Raw genomic sequence first — 16,629 nt, 5'->3', positions numbered from 1 at the left:
GATCCATCTTTTTAAACATTCTTGATCTATTGGAGGTCAAAACTGTTAAACTAAAATATACAAATTTAATAGGATGTAGCCTAAATTGTTACATATTTTTCACAAATTTAATGATACATGAATTACATGCTAAAATTTTGAATATCATTACTTCAGATTTTTAGCCAAAAAAAAAACGGCGGCTAATATGCCTATGCAGAGCAGCGGTAAGAACCATTTGTGTACATGAACGTTGCATTACTGGGGATATGATGCTAAGGGAAACCTACGTCAGTTGATGGTTCCAGTTTTTCTAAACAAAAATGGTTCACTTTTCATGTTAAGTCTGTAACGTTTAAAATCCTCCTTCAATAATAAGTTCCGCTGCTGCACCCATTGCAGTCAACCCACCACTTTCCAGCAATGCAAGAGCCAATTCCTCCTCGTTCAACTGCCTTAATCCTTTGCCCAACCTCTCCAACACCTTCAAATCCACCTCGAGCAACCACTTCGGTGCACAACGCACCAGCAAGCTCACGAACCCAGAAACGTAAGCCCGCCATGTAGCCCAATCACACCCAATGGAGAATTTTCCATCCAATGCGCTCGCAAGAAATTCGAGGTGGGCGTCGAGAAGCTTTGCACGCCTCTTCGACGCTGATGATATCGAGTCTATGCCCCACGAGAACGTCCCACAAAGTACTGAAAAGAATGCAAGTGCATAGCCCCTAAGCACAGGAACCATACCTCCATATTCTACACCTTCACGGTCTACTGAATGGACTGATAAAAACCAAGACGGCAAGGTTTCTTTATACAAAGATTGGACCAAGCCTGATCCACCGGATATCCAAACTAATGAAGCTCCAAGAGAAGCTGCAAGTTTAACGCGTGCCATTGCAGAAGCAAAAGAAACCTGTTCACATCTCATTCCATGCTTGGACTTCTTTAGTTTTTCAGCCTTCTCCTTTGGTAGCCCAGTAACTGCAATGTCTTTGACAGAGAGCATTAAAAGAGAGACAATCTCCTCCACCAAGAACAAAGCATCTCTAACACATCGATGCACTCGGAGATAGAGAATCCCAGGAGCCACTGGAGACATCCCTCCTAAAACGTGAGAACCGAAACCGTGACCGAGGAGTGCGCCTACACCTCCACCGCTGTTTACGTTGGAGTTGCCTAAACCGAGAGTCGAAGTGAAACAACTCTTAAGCAGCTGGACAACAGCATCACTATTATGGTGAAAAACAGTGCGAGAAGCAGAGAACACAAGGAAGTCATTCCATCGCTTCACTTTCTGAGCCCACAATGAGGCTATAATAGGTGTGCAAGGCCACGAACAACCAGCAACGAGCGAATTTAGCGCGGGGCCAACGAGGGCAAGAAGGCGTTCAGAGGCTTTATCCAGTTTATAGGTTATTGTGAGGCTTATTAGGGCAGCCAAGGGTAAAGGAAGCATAGCTGGAAAACTTCCTCCTGCAAATAGGCAATTCAAGCTCAATTTTAGGTTGAACAGAAAACACATTTAAAATGCAATACCAATTCAATTTTTTATGTTTTTCAAGAGTTACTCTGGTGAGAGATCAAGTGAATGTGTTGCAGCTTCATCACATTTCAAACAGTGCAAAGTCACTGTCATTCTTTTCTTTCTTTTTTTTCCTCTTGATAAGAAACCTGTGAATGTGTTGCAAAGACCAAAAAACAGCAACAATCTAAGGGCAGGAGATCCCCCCTCCCCCACCCACCAATCCAAAAGACTATTTACAAAAAGCTTTCCTATCAAGAAGAATCAAAGATACGAGGCAGTTAGGAAGTAAACTGTTGTTGCTATGGCACCACTAAGAAGATAAAAACTGAATATTTGTACAAAAAGCGTCGACGTTACTCTAATGACTTGTCTTGAAAAATCCTTTGATATGAAGTCGCTATCATTCTTACCATTTCTATCGTCTTCCGTGAGAGGTATTCAGATTAATATATTTGTATGAAGAAAATATCCTAGACGCTTAGGAAATTGCATCTATTATTTCGTCTGAGACTCTGGAGTTTTCTCGAGAGTTTATAATGGAGATATTTGGCTTACTGAATATCTTTTCCCCACCAGGACGATAAACTTTTTTTTCTGATTGTTGTTCGGCTAACTCTTAAAGTGTAGAAGGCACAGATTTTGCGGACCAACAGCAGGCTGTGCTTTGGCACCTACCTAACCAAGTAGAGAGAATATATGGGGTGGAAGATGAAAATGCACCTACCTAACCAAGTAGAGAGAATATAAAGGTGCTCTTCGCAACATTAATTTTTTTTATGAAGGTTTTATCACCATCCTCCTTTATTCAAATCAATTGGAGAGCATTTCTTCAATCTCCATTCTAATGGATGGGAGGGCTTTCTTATCTTGACCTTCGTTTTAATTTCTAAAAAAGAAGTATAGAAACCAAATACTAACTCAATGAAATTGATAAAAGTAGGAAAATAGTTTCCAGATGTTCTAATAAAATATATATATATATAAAACGGCATTAGTGCGCATCAAGAATTTACCTAGAGCAAGACTAGGGACATCAACACCAGTTGCAGCAAGAATCTTTTTAATCTGTTGCTCAACAACGGACAAAGTTGCAGCAGGACTAGGCCAATCAGTTCCGTTCATGAATGCTGGCTTCCATATACCACGTGTAACTTCAGCTGAAAAGTAGCACACAATAGTAGCAAAGGATGCCGGTAGAAAATCAGCAAGGTCTTTGAGTCCTGAAACAATGAGGTAAAGAACTTACCAAGCAAACCAACAACAGATTGTTCCTATATTGATCCTGAGAAGAAATATATTTTCTATAAGCCGTCACAAGGGTACAAATATGGATTCATCAAGAAGCCCGCAGTACACAAATTCACAAAGTTCTTAGAAGAGACAATGCTCGAGACGATGTCAATTCAACTCTTGGCTCATTTTCATCTCATGGTATTGTTTATACTGTTCATGGGTGGGCATTCCTTAACAAAATGGAATTACTGGGAAAAAAAAAAAAAGGACAACTTCTTGATTAACTCGTTCTCTTATACTTCCCAGTAATGTTCCAATCATTTTTGGGGAGAATTCATTCTCACTGCAACCTTCCTTTATATCGAATGTCATGACGAGTACTCAAATTCCAATCTCCTAGAAATTTCTTCCTCCAAATCCATCCCCAACTCCAAAAATTTTCCTTAAAACTACCTCTTCGAGATTTTGTGTATTTTTCTTCAGTTCACAATCCTCCTCATCAGCCCAAACTTGATCCAAAATTCATCAGGTGCATTTTTCCGGGTTACATCACACCAAAAAGAATAAAAATGTTACTCCCCACCCACTAGAAAAATGTAAACATCTATGGATGTTTAGTTTTTTTAAAATTAGTCCATTTTCATCAAGTCCCAAATTTGGGGGAGAATGGGAGGGAAATTGAGCTACTGGAAGTTGAGTCTAATTGTATCACAACACTTATCCCCACTGTAACCGAGGTCTTAGCTCCTCCTTTAGATGAGCTACCTATTTCTACGTTAGACCAAACCTCTATTAATCTTGCAAAACAAAAAGGGAAGCAAATTAGATTTATAATCCACAAATAATAAGAGAGACTTTTTGTATTAATAAGGTAGATTTGCATGAAGCAAGGGTGGGGAAGGAGGGGAAGAGAGCAACGGGAATTGAAGGTATTAATAATCCACTTATTAAGTGAAAGGGTTCTTTGTAATATTCTAACAGAAGGGAGAGAGAGAGAGAGAGAGCAGGTTCCTAACATTTTTCATTTTTTGTTATTAATAATCTACTTAGACATGTAATATTTAAACATTTAATTTAATGACAAATCACAATAAATGAAGGTAAGTTCTATATTTAAACATCAAGAATGGTATTAGTCCAAAAAGAATTCATAAGTTCTCAAAAAAAATAAACCACATGCAGAATTTTATATTCTAAGTAATAGATTAACCTTTCTTGTTTCTCATTAAAACAGTGTTTCAGACTTGCCTGTAGCCAAATCACGGGGAGACAATCGTCCATGAGCACAGGCAGTAAGAGCAGCATCGAGAACAAAGGGAGTTGCTTCAAGGATGTCCCATGCAGGCACTTTAAGCTTAATGGAGGCCTCTTCATTTGCAGATCCAGATGAGTTGCTGCTTGCTGAAGTAGTTGAAGTCAAAGACTGACCACCACGATTTATCTTCTTGAACATCATGGTCAAGAGAGCATCAACAGTTTGATGAACAGGGGCCCCAGGTACAAGACCAGGGGGAATGGAAGCAATGCATTCTTGATGTTGCCGGTACCACCCTTTCAATTTTGGAAAGGAATCCATGAATGTAGGTTCTAAAGAAAATTTCAACAATTTTGACAGCCGTCTGACTTTAAGTCGATCCTTGGGTGACTTTCCAAAAGATGCTAACTGAGAATTTCGAACCAATAGCAGATATTCAGGAGTTAGCTGAGATCCCACAGGCCGTGCATCTCCCTTCACATTTTCAATAGGTGGGTGATGAAACCGCCACAACCTCAATAGAAGTGTAAAAGCCAAGGAGAACACTGCATGACAAGTAAGTTCTTCCCCAGATGTAAGGATCCATGACTTGGGGGTACTTGATCCAAAAGCTTCGCAGATTGGCATTAATTGACCTGCAAGTAGAGGAACCTGGCATCAAACAGCAAAAAAAAAAGGGAAAAAAATAAGCTCATAGTACAATGAAAATAAGGTCTCAATTACTCTGTTCAAACCGAATTCTTTTCCATGTCAAAAATCAAGTATGTTCAGAATCATTGAAGAAGGATATAGATTCTTTTTTTTTTTTTTTTTTTTTTTTTTGAGTTCAACAATAGGGTGGGATTCAAACCTCTAGTCTCCTAGTCAAAAAGTATATACTTCATGTCATTTGAACTATTTTCAGGTCGGCCGAAGGATATAGATTATTAAACAAAAATTGAATCTAATGATTATTTGAATGGGCTTATAAGGAATTTTCTCTTAGTCAATAGGCCTCCGTCCCACCTATCAAAAGCCAGGCATCAAACCCTTTCAAAACTTCTCCGAAACAAAACAGCTCTCATACTTAATTTATAATGGCTATAAATGAAGAGTAAATTCATATATAAAACCTCTCCCAAGCTTGCACACAGAATCTATTATATAAAAAGGTAACTTCAGATTCAGATGCTTATCAGCAGGGTCAAATAAGCAAGGTTAACATTCTTACCATGCCATGCAAGGAAAAAATCTGCACGCAATCAACTGATGATATTCCAACCAGTAGAACATTCAGAAATGGGGCATAGTCCATCAAATAGCTATCACTTCCAGGGTAATCTGCAGGAATTGGTGGCGACAATAATCTGGATATAAATAGAACAGTGTGTTCCTAGAAGAAAATGGGTTAAAATAATCCCAGATGTTAATAGTGGAGAACAGATGCAAAATTAATCTTTTACAAAAATATTGGGGAAAAAACCTTCACACAGTGCCATACAAATCAGAGGCATCAACTGTCATTCACCTGTAGATTCCAGCCTCGAACAAGTGATGCCCCACACAAAATGGAAGCTGCAGATATCTTCTCGTCACCTGAACCATTTATGGCAATCTCATAGATCTTCTCAATCTCCGCTAAGCTTACATCAAATCCATGAGCTTTAAGTTAAAATTAATTGGCATACTACTGGGTAAAATTGCAACGCATCTGATGTACACTTATGAATGTGATAAAACTCCATAAATGTATTACGGTGACAACATGTACGTTTCCCAAAGACTTTTGTTCAACAAATAATTTTGTTGATTATTGACCCTTGTGGAAATATTCCATAGTTATTCTCTCTTTTATTTTGTTCACATATTTGTTCCCTTAATTTTTCTTCCTTCCCTTGTATTTTTTTTTTTTTCTTTCCTAACAAGAACCAAACTTTTATTGAAGAGATGAAAAGAGACTAATGCTCAAAGATATAAGCTCCCAAGAAAATCACAAGCTTTGAGTCATAATATTGTCTTCGTAGGAGGAAATTTAGTGTCGTGGAAGAGTAAGAAGCAGAACGTGGTTTCATAATCAAGTGTTGAGTCATAATATTGAGTTGTGGCACAGACTATATGTGAAATAGTGTGGATATATCAATTGTTAACTGAGATAGGCTTTAGTATACAATACCAGCAAAATTGTGGTGAGATAATCAAGCTGCACTTCAATTTGCATCTATTCCATTGTTACATGAGTGAACTAAACATATTGAATGTCATTTTATTTGTGAGAAAATACAACCAGGGTTGCTGTCCACCTGATATGTGAAGACAGGAGAATAACTGAGGGATATTCTCACTAAAGCCTTAAACGGTTCAAGAAAATCATCACTCCAACAAGCTGAGTATGATCGACATATTTGCTCCCGCTTGAGAGGGATGGTTATGATATATGTTATTGTATATAGTTGTCCTTTATTCTCTCAATACTGTGTACAGTAACGATTGGGATCTTGGTTTGAGAAGTGGTTTCTGACAGAGAGTTGGAGGGGTGGTGAGCTAGGCTTGCTATTGGAAACTAGATAATCCACTCAAAGGGATGATACTTTGCTTTCGAAGCTGGATAAGTCTGGTATATTTACAGTTCCTTTGGCCTTGGTTGCTCTTCAAGAAAAGAGAAGAGTGTTAGATGAAGCATAGTGTACTCAGCTTTGGGAATGGATGATTCCTAAGTAAGTTCATTTTTTTTGTGGACTACGGACCTCAAATACTCTAGACAAAGTTTAACGGAGGTACCCCAACCTGTGTATCTACCCCAATATGTGTGTTATGTGCTGTAAAAATGAGGAGTCTTCTTCCCATCTGCTGATGCACCGTGAGTTCGCTGGAAAAGTGTGGAATTTATTCGGTCAAATGTTTGGGTTGCAGGGGTGTAAGCTGCGTGGTATAGTTTTGTGGTTGGCTGAAATTCTCTGAGTGGTGGCTGAAATACAAAGCTGGAGTGCTTTGGGTGAATCTTGATAGGGCTATTCCTTGGCTTCTTTGGAAAGAGAGAAATTCTAGAGTGTTTACAGATAAGTCGAGCTCTCTTCTTTCTTTTTGTGACCTCGTACAGTTTATGGCCTCTACTTGGAGTGCGCAACACAGGCTGTCTTGTAACTACTCGATAGAAACCATCAACTTCTTTCCTTCGGAAGAGGGGATGCCTTATTCCCTTGTCCCTTAAGTTGTTTTGTTTTGGCTTTTGCCTCTTGAATGATATTCTCTTGTTTCTCGTCCGGGAAAAAAACTCCTTGTTAGAAATCAATCTAATCGTTTATAAATCCATCTTACTTATTATGTTCATCTCATCTCTAGTTTCCCCCCGTCAGCCACCTTCCTGAATCACTAATATTTCGTCCTGAATCACTAATATTTCGTCTACCCAACCGTTGATTGGACCATGAATTACCCATTTTCACCCTCTTGTCATTCCTCTCAGTGACCCCTTATATTTTGCCCCCTAACTGACAAAAAGAAGGATAATAGGGAACAAAATTTAGCACCTCTCTCCAACCCCTTCTATTAAACCTGGTTAGAATACCCAGCTTTCCCCACCTTCCTAATTTTCATAACTTCAAGAAGCTATCCAAATCTATTTCCAGCTTCCCTGTCTGCAACACATAGTCGCTGCATCTGTATTCACTTTTTTGGGAAACAAAATACAGAACCTAGGTACTGAACTTGGTCCTTTAATTAATCATCTTCCCTCAATATGGCATTACATGATACAAAAAGATACTTGTGGGAGCATACCTAGAAGCTGGAGTTGCCTCTAAAGCATTCACCATTGACGGAGTTAGGGACGACCCTTTCATGAATGATGACCAACCAACCACCTGACTAGATGCACTACGAGGCACTTGACTGCTGCGTGTATTTACATAGCCTGGCCAAAAATATGCCGATGTATCTAGAAGATTCCTAGAAATACAAGCCTCAACAATCAGATGCCGCATATTTCCAGCTGCAACAAGAAAAAGCAACAAATTAGCCACACAAGAGAATACATTTCGGATGCATATGTATGCAACAATGTGTGTGTGTGTGTGTGTGAGAGAGAGAGAGAGAGAGAGAGAGAAATCTTCAAGGATCAAAAGAACCATTGTAAATTAAAATTTAAGATGTATGTACAGGATAACAAAGACTACTATACTATGTAGATTTGCACGCCAGAATCCTATGCCACACCTAGAATTAGTTTGTCCACAGAATAAAATAATTTTGGGGATACGTTCAATAATGTGCTTCATTGAAGATAAATTGTTCAAGCAGACTTCCAGTAATAATGATTCTTGAAGAACGTCAATCCAAAATTTTGCACTTGTAGATGAATAAATGTCAACCACTGAACCAAGCAATTTTTTAGCATGAAGTCAATAATGTCCTTTTATAAAGATTTGACTGTTCTAACAGAATTGTACTCCCAGGAAATCTTGAGAAATTGAGCATGAATCTAAAGGTTATCATTTGCAGATGAATCTAAAGGTTAGCATTTGCAGATGAATCTAAGGGTTAGCATTTGCAGATGAATGGAGATAGAACAGGTCAATTGACTATGTTTAGAAGTTCCAAAATAACGCAAATATTCACCAATTTAAATATTCTAGAGACCATTGCTCATTAGAATCCATACAACCAATGTTAAATTCTGAAATAAGAACAAGTACTTACAACAATTAATAGGTGTATCATTCATACTAACACAGTCATAGTACTCATTACCAACTGCAACTCCTGATATGAACATTACTGCTTTTGCGGCAGCCTGATTGGCTACTACAATAACGGATTGAGGAGGAGTCAGCAAGCTCTCATATTCACCCAACATCTGCAAGCTCGTAATCAAACCTTGTCGGCGCTTTCCTGAAGACTGCTTCTCATCTCTACTTTTACTTGGGCTGCATTCATCCTCCTCCTTTAGTTCACCTTCCTCTTCTTCAATAATAATGGTGACTGCAAGGGTTGTAATTGACAATAACATGCACAAGCATGTATCCAAACGAGGCACAGGACCCTCACTTGGATCCCTTTCCTAAAATGGAAATTTGAATTAGCAAATATAAGCAGGTTGGAATAAGTTAAATGCCCCCCAGATGGAGGCAGATTAAACCTGAGTTTTTTTTACCTAAAGGTAATAAATACTCAAATAATAATAAAGAGGAGTATAAGTGAAAAGAGGGATGGATGCTTAATTTTCTTGCAAGGTACGTTTCCCCAATTCAACAGAAGGAGACCGTATTTTAAGTAGATTATTGTCACAAACAGAGTAAAACTGCCACATGAGTCAGGCTTATTAAAAGATTGAACTTCAATACTGCTTTTTTTATCCATCTCCCCCAATCTTGGAGTTAAAATATAAAGGAGAAAGAAGAAAATAGTATAAACTTTATAAGCCAGCATAAAGTTACCATGCAATTATCATAGAACAGAAATCACTTAAAATCTCTCAATTCAAGGCAATGGACCTGCTAATTAAGTAAATTGTGAGGATGAAATCATTTTGGACAAAGTTAATATCTGAACATAAAGAGGATATAAACAAATAAACATGATTCATTTATCAAAACGCTAATTGATCCTACCCTTTGAATAAGTCGCAACGCTGCAATCCACAAACCCAAAAATGTATTGTGCCATGAGGCATCATTAACTGCCCGCAAAGATTTTATCAAGCCTGCAGATAACTCTGGATCAATAGAACTCTTATAGAAACTTAGAATTTCAATTTAATTGAAGAGTCACTCAAGCACTATAAAAATTGTAAGCTCATACAAATCAGACGCTCAACAGCACTAGTTGCCAGAACTTGTGATCCATCCATGGCATCCTCCAGGAACAAATCAATGGGAAGCCACAATGCAGACCAATTAACGCCATGAGATTGACCGGCGGAAGAAAAGAGCGATCCAGAAGCCATTACATCATGGAACTCTAACTGAGATGTTGTTTTTCCTTCTTGTGATAAAAACCTATGTTTATCGGATGTCCAGTGCAGAAGGACCTCTGGAGTTATTAGTTTTGTGTTCCTCAAAACTACTGAGTTTGCTGCAAGTAGTTGTAACCGCTGGGCAAAACCTGCCCAGTGCAATGGCCTAAGACCCAGAAAGCAGTATTATGTTAATCATTTTCATTGAGCTCTAAAAATTTTGTATTAATTTAACATTAAAGCAGCATACGTTATTCCAATAACTAGTGGTAGTCTCAATGAAATGTGGCCATTCTTAAAATCCATACGCTTTTCTTTCCTTCAGAAATCAAAGATGACGGAGAGAGAAGACAAACAAGGTTAGGAAGAATTATACTTCTTACATATTTTGATGGGCCAAGCACAAAATCCTTGCAGTTTTCTTATTTTGCAGGAACTGCCCAATAATCTCAATAGCTTTTGCAGTATTCACTTTAAGCAGATTTTCACTGTTCTCAGTTTTCTTCTCACCAAAAGAATCATGAACATCTAGTTCCATATCATGTGGTTGTGGCCTGATTAGCCACACTGATCTTTCTTCTGCAGGAAGTTCCAGCAATCCTTCATCATCCAATGATGCATCAAGCAAATGCCATACAATTGAAAAGAATAATTCAACCATAAGTAGCCCAGGTTCACATGTCTGGAGACCAAATATCTGGGACAGACGAAGGACGTCATCGATGGTTTGCATGATCCTGAAATGGCATAACATCATTCATGAAGCCTTTTCCTCCAGTTGCATAAAATAAAAATCTGGGGGGTGGGTGATGAAACAAATGATGGTGCAATAAGGTTGAGGCATTTCTCCCATTATTTTTTAATATAAAAAAAAAAGGAATCGATAATTCAAAACACCCATAAAGGAAGATAATTAGAAAGATTGAAGAGATAAGCTTGATGTTAACAGGATTTCTATCTAGCAATTCCGTGCTTAAGGATATTGTCAACAAAAGAAACTTGTTGAACCCTAGCCTTTATAAGGTGATCCAGCACTCTAAAAACCTCAACAAAGTGAACTTCTTCTTTTAATTGGAGCTTGCCCCACGAGGGTATCAATACTCATGATAAAACTCAAAATAGACTTCCTAGCTAGTGTCTTTCTCCAGGAAGGAACATTATGTGGACGTGGTTGGCTTTGCTTAGAGTTATACAGCCAAATGCCTCTCAAGGCAAAAGCTTTCCTCTAGGTTTACCATCGAGAAAGAAAAATGGTTAAACAGAATGAAAAGAGAATGTGGCTAACCACTATAATGACACGAGTAAACTGCAATGAAACCTACCTTGGGTAATTGGGTCCATTGACTTCCAATGTTGATGAAAAGACGTGTCTGCTTAGAAGTTCCAGGTAAAGCCTGTATGCTGCAGGTCGAAGCTTTCTGTATGGAATTGCCCTGAAATGTGATATATGTCAGCTTTGGACGGTGAATAGTGGATGAGAAAAATCGAAGTATAACAAAAGAGGAAGAAAAATAAAATGATCTTCCACACTCAAAGCCAGTATGTGATGCAAATTGAAGTGAATTATTGGACAAGAGGCAACAGATACAGACTAGAACATATATCAACAGTAGACAACTACAGCACAACGAAATTATAGCTGATTATGGATGATGTGCAAGCAGAAAGGCAGTTACCCAACAACGCACGAAATCTAAGCATACGGTAACTTATTTTCACAAATGTCCACGCGGATACATAAAGAAACCATAAGAAAATTCAAAGTATTACTAATGAAGCACTGAATATGATAAATTTAAATAACAATTCGAGGAAGCGAAGAAGGTTTAATCAAAATGCTAGAACAAATGAGACCTGGTAGAAAGAAGAGCAATAACCAGCAGGGGAGGAACGATTCTGGCGGTCATTGCCTTCTCAAGGAATTTCCACATGATCGGAACGTGATTGTCCCAACAAATATGAGAGACCAAGAGGTGGGCGAGGTCGACAGACGGCAAGGAAACACTAGCCGAATTGAGGCTGGAGCTGAGCTGAACCGCCCAAAGCAGTGGATCGCTGTTCTTCTCCTGCGCCGACTTGGTAAGCTCCAACACAGTGTCCCAAACACCAGCGATCCCCTGCAGTTGACCGGGCGGTTGAGCGGAAACCGCCATGGGAGAATCTGACCCACAGAATTTCTTGCTCAGGGAAAGGGAATAATGGATCGAAAAGAGATTCAGGGTGAGTAGATTGAAGTTATTTGAGAAAAGATTTGGGGTTCATTCTCGTGTATGTCGAAAATTTAGAGGTACATGAAATTGTTCGCGGCGCGTAAAATGATGAAAGAAGAAAACCCTGGTTTAAGTAATTGAAGAAATCAAATTAGATTTGAACCCTGGTTCAAGCAATCCAATTGAATCGATGGAATTCCCAAAAATAAAATTAAAAAAATAATAATAATAATTACATTTAATAGTTCTCTAATTTTATATTAAAACACCATTTTCATGATTTTATACGGTTATTTAATAATCCTTCATTTCTAATAATCACTCTAACAATTCTTCTGCAAAACAACACTTTCCATCACATTTTTAATACTTCTCTATTCCTTTCATTTCTATTCAATGTTTTTGAATAAAATAAGGGTGATTCGAATCATTTGATTTCTATTCAATGATTTTTAATAAAATAAGAGTGATTCGAACTATTTGAAACTACTCTCATGTAATGATTTTGAATAAAATAAGAGTGATTCCAACTATTTGAAACTACTCTCATGTGCATCGACTCAACCCGATCAAAGGTTGGATATCCTATAATTAATTGTCATTGGATCAAACCCACACTTAAAATGAAGGTTTTTATATTTGCTTAGTAGTTAAATTAATAAGAATACCCTAAACTTTCAAAAATACCCCACCGTTGATTTTTTATTTTAGAGGGAAACTTTTAATACTTTGTTTCAACAATTTTAAAATTTTCGTAAAAAAAAATACTCTTACTCTTCAAAAATATTGTTACGGTCCTCCCACTGGGGCCCGCTATGCCAAAAGTGAGAGAAACTTCATCCCTCTCTTTCCTTTTTTCGCCTCCATGTTGCAACACGGGAGGACATGGAGACGTAAAAAAAGGATCCTATCTACTTGTTCCAACCTAGGATAATATAAGCTCATGAACTTAGCCTTACTTCACCGTTGAGAAACGGAAGAAGCGATAAGTTGAAAAAGTTGAAAAAAGAAAATTCATGTTACATATAGAGCATGTGAGAACACTAAAATAACAGCTACAAACTACCATTCATTTATCCTTTGGATTCTTTGAATTACCATTCACTATCACCTGCTGAATAGAATCTCATTGGATTCTTTGCACGACAATACTTGAACACAGAATAATGTGAGGCAACCATCACGAAGTACAACCGTCACGCATTGCGGTACACAAAAGAATGCACTTTAATCAATATCCATGCCATTCCATACAAACTTACAAACTTACAAACTAACTGACATTAGCCACCCCGAGCCTCGCGTCTCGTGGCATCGTGCAACAGCTCGATATCAACGCCATCTGGTGGAAGTTGAACATATCTCACCACTGATCCCCTGATAAAACAGTTTCTCACAGAAAGCTGAAAAGGTAAAATTTTAACTCCATTACTCCAATCACAGCAACAAAAATTACAGACAACAGATGTTCTTGATCAAGAAAAGAGAATTAAAACAGAACACATTCTACAACAAACACAAACTAGAGACTGGGAAATAAGACCTGTTCCTACACGCTCAAAATTTGTTCTTATGTATCCCATGCTCGTCACAAGATACCTTTGGTTAAACCAAAGTTTACACATCATGGCCATGATTATGAGTGTGGTTAGGAAGCCACAGAAGGATTTGGAATCAATCAAGATCTGCCGGATTTGAGGTTAGGAATCACGAACCTCCACAATCATATGATATTGTCCACTTTGAGCATAAGCTCTCGTGGCATTGCTTTTGGTTTCCCTAAAATGTCTCGTACCAATGGAGATAGTATTCCTTACTTATAAACCCTTGATCAACCCCTTAATTAGTGATCATTGGGACTCCTCTCCCAACAATCCTCAACGATCCTCCACTCGAACAAAGTACACCATAAAGCCTCTCATGAGGCCTATGGAGCCCTCGAACAACCTCCCCTTAATCGAGGCTTGACTCCTTTTCCCTAGAGCCCTCGAACAAAATACACCATCTGTTCGACACTTGAGTCACTTTTGACTATACCTTCGAAACTCACAACTTCTTTGTTCGACATTTGAGGATTCATTGACATGGCTAAGTTAAGGGCATGACTCTAATACCATGTTAGGAATACGAACCTCCACAATTGCATGATATTGTCTACTTTGAGCGTAAGCTCTCGTGGGTTTGCTTTTGGTTTCCTCGAAAGGCCTCATACCAATGGAGATAGTATTCCTTACTTATAAACCCATGATCAACCCCTTAATTAGTGATCATTGGGACTCCTCTCCCTACCATCCTCAACATTTGACAAGCTGAAGAATGAAAATGGTTCCTTTGTGCGAGTAGTGTTAAACTAACATTTGGTCAAAAAGCCACCACACTACTTAGGCTGGGCGTTTAGTCACAATATCTATATAAACTACATTGTCTATACAAAATGAGAGTTCTTGGTCTGAAGATGGCCCCTCTTTATATGCAGCATTTCTTAGCCTCTTAAAATACTTGCACGAGTACTACTATGTGAGTGTTCCCCCGCACTGATTTATTAATGCAGCTTAAAATTTAGACTCAAGAACAAAAAATTCTACCCCGTTCAAAATGTGCTGAAAATACAAGTGATCATCCCTTCATTTACTAGTTAACTGAATATCAAACAAGAACAAACTAACTGACGAAAAAAGAAATTGCTCTACAAAACTACTTGACAGTCATATCAATCTCCAACTTTAAAATAAATAATTCAGAAATTCTTACTAAAAGAACAATTCATACTAGAAAAATCCTACTGATCCACTACACCAGTAAGTATTGATTTGCTGAAATAAAAATCATGAACTAGATGCAACATCCAGATTAATGAGTTCAATCAAAACCAGTGTTTTAAAACCCTCATGGAATTAGAAAATCAAATTCATTTCGAACAGGAAATTATCAAGAATCCTCTACTTTAACATATACTTGCTTTTTTTTGGATAAGACTCGCAATATTTTCTACTCTGGTACAATCCACATTAGAAGGTTGTAGATATAAATTTAATATATCCAACTCAACTCGTGTGCAATGTATTGTTCTAAAAACAAAGTTAACAAATAAGAACCTGTTGAAGATTGTTGGGAGAGAGTCCCACATTGGCTAATTTAGGGAATGATCATGGATTTATAAGTAAAAAATACAGCTCCATTGGTATTGAGGCCTTTTGGGGAAGCCCAAAGCAAAACCATGAGAAATTATGCTCAAAGTAGACAATATCATACCATTCTGGAGAAACATGATTTCTAACAGGTCCCCGTTGGGAACTCTAACCAAGCAACAAGATTACTTGAAATTTTCACCGATTTGGGAACCACCCACAAAATTACTTGAAACTTTACCCCCGAGAAAATTCAAGAAAGAGCAAAGGATGAAAAGAAGATCAACATTCTCAATTAAAACAATATATAAAATGAAAATCTTAGGGTGATAACAAACGACGGTACAAATAATCTGTGAACCATAACCACATATCATGCATCTCGCCAGACAACCTTCCAAATTATTAGAATTAAATGAGCATTAAAAGGCAACTCTAGTAAATAAGAGGCAGAAATGACAAGAAAGGTAAGAAATTAGAGATACCATGTGAGGGTATTTGTCTTGATCAACAACCCTGGTGTTTTCAAGTTTGATGTTGAGATATTGATCAACGGAGTGCAGAGTTCCTCTAATTGATAGGTCATTTTTCAACTCGACTGTCACCTCTCTGCCCACCAAATCCTTGAAGTACGAGAAAAACAACTGACAAACAAAACACAAATCAAACTCCAAACGCATATAGACCAGAGATTTTAGAAACCGTGAAGGATCTGAGATGAAATAACGGAAGCAAAAAACGAGACAAACAAATGCTTCAGCCCTGAGGTAGGACTAACATTAACGAAAATCTTAAACGACGGAGGAATTACCATTTCAGTAGAGGTTTGAGTTGCTGATCTTCAGTCTATCTCCGCTCGACGATCGACGACTTCCAAAGGTCGAAATGCCGCCCGAACTCTCACAAAGGGGTGTGTTTTCTTCCGTTCAAATTATAAAAGAAAATGGTAAATTATAAATAAAATTAAAAAATAAAATAAAATAAAATAAAAAATCAGTTTGTTATAAGCTAAATTTCAATTTTAATTTTAACCATTCAAAATTTATTTATTAAAACAAAAATTTACAGTTTAAATTTGTTCACACATAATTTTTATTTTTTAATTTAAGGGTAAAAACCTACCCGAATAGTGTTAAAAACAAATTTTAAAAGTTTAGGTATATGATTATTTTTTATAATTTAACTTGCTCCTCGATCAAAAACAATAATACGGAAAGGAATTTCTACCAGCAAACGTTATTGTACTTAAAGTGAATTATGATGAACATCAATGAGATGCCTTGAAGTGGCCTGTCGTCTAACTAATGTCCGACACTTTTCATACTTCGTGGTGGGTATAATGTCGACAAGTTCACTCACGATCAAGT

The 16,629-nt window shown here is 37.7% G+C and overlaps 2 protein-coding genes across 2 annotated transcripts; both read right to left on the bottom strand.

Annotated features, from left to right (window-relative positions):
- Nucleotides 1–122: 122 nt before the first annotated feature.
- Nucleotides 123–12,276, bottom strand: LOC111811962 (mediator of RNA polymerase II transcription subunit 33B). The gene is made up of 12 exons (XM_023699044.2): nt 11,779–12,276; nt 11,247–11,357; nt 10,308–10,661; nt 9,771–10,090; nt 9,581–9,672; nt 8,670–9,030; nt 7,752–7,962; nt 5,503–5,617; nt 5,206–5,367; nt 3,989–4,646; nt 2,521–2,727; nt 123–1,455 (listed from the first exon to the last, which is right to left on the bottom strand). Exons 1-12 carry the CDS (start codon nt 12,075–12,077, stop codon nt 335–337), a joined length of 4,011 nt encoding a protein of 1,336 aa, XP_023554812.2. The 5' UTR covers nt 12,078–12,276; the 3' UTR covers nt 123–334.
- Nucleotides 12,277–13,183: 907 nt separating this feature from the next.
- On the bottom strand, nt 13,184–16,217 carry LOC111811200 (sm-like protein LSM2). Its single transcript, XM_023697955.2, has 3 exons — nt 16,074–16,217; nt 15,748–15,906; nt 13,184–13,537 (listed from the first exon to the last, which is right to left on the bottom strand). Exons 1-3 carry the CDS (start codon nt 16,074–16,076, stop codon nt 13,418–13,420), a joined length of 282 nt encoding a protein of 93 aa, XP_023553723.1. The 5' UTR covers nt 16,077–16,217; the 3' UTR covers nt 13,184–13,417.
- Between the last annotated feature and the right edge of the window lie 412 nt (nt 16,218–16,629).

This window comes from Cucurbita pepo, chromosome 15 (genome assembly GCF_057944985.1).
Source record: "Cucurbita pepo subsp. pepo isolate OVF chromosome 15, ASM5794498v1, whole genome shotgun sequence".
NCBI classification, from domain to species: Eukaryota; Viridiplantae; Streptophyta; class Magnoliopsida; order Cucurbitales; family Cucurbitaceae; genus Cucurbita; species Cucurbita pepo.
The sequence above is the reverse complement of the archived record's forward strand: the minus strand, read 5'-3'. Positions and strand labels throughout refer to the sequence as shown.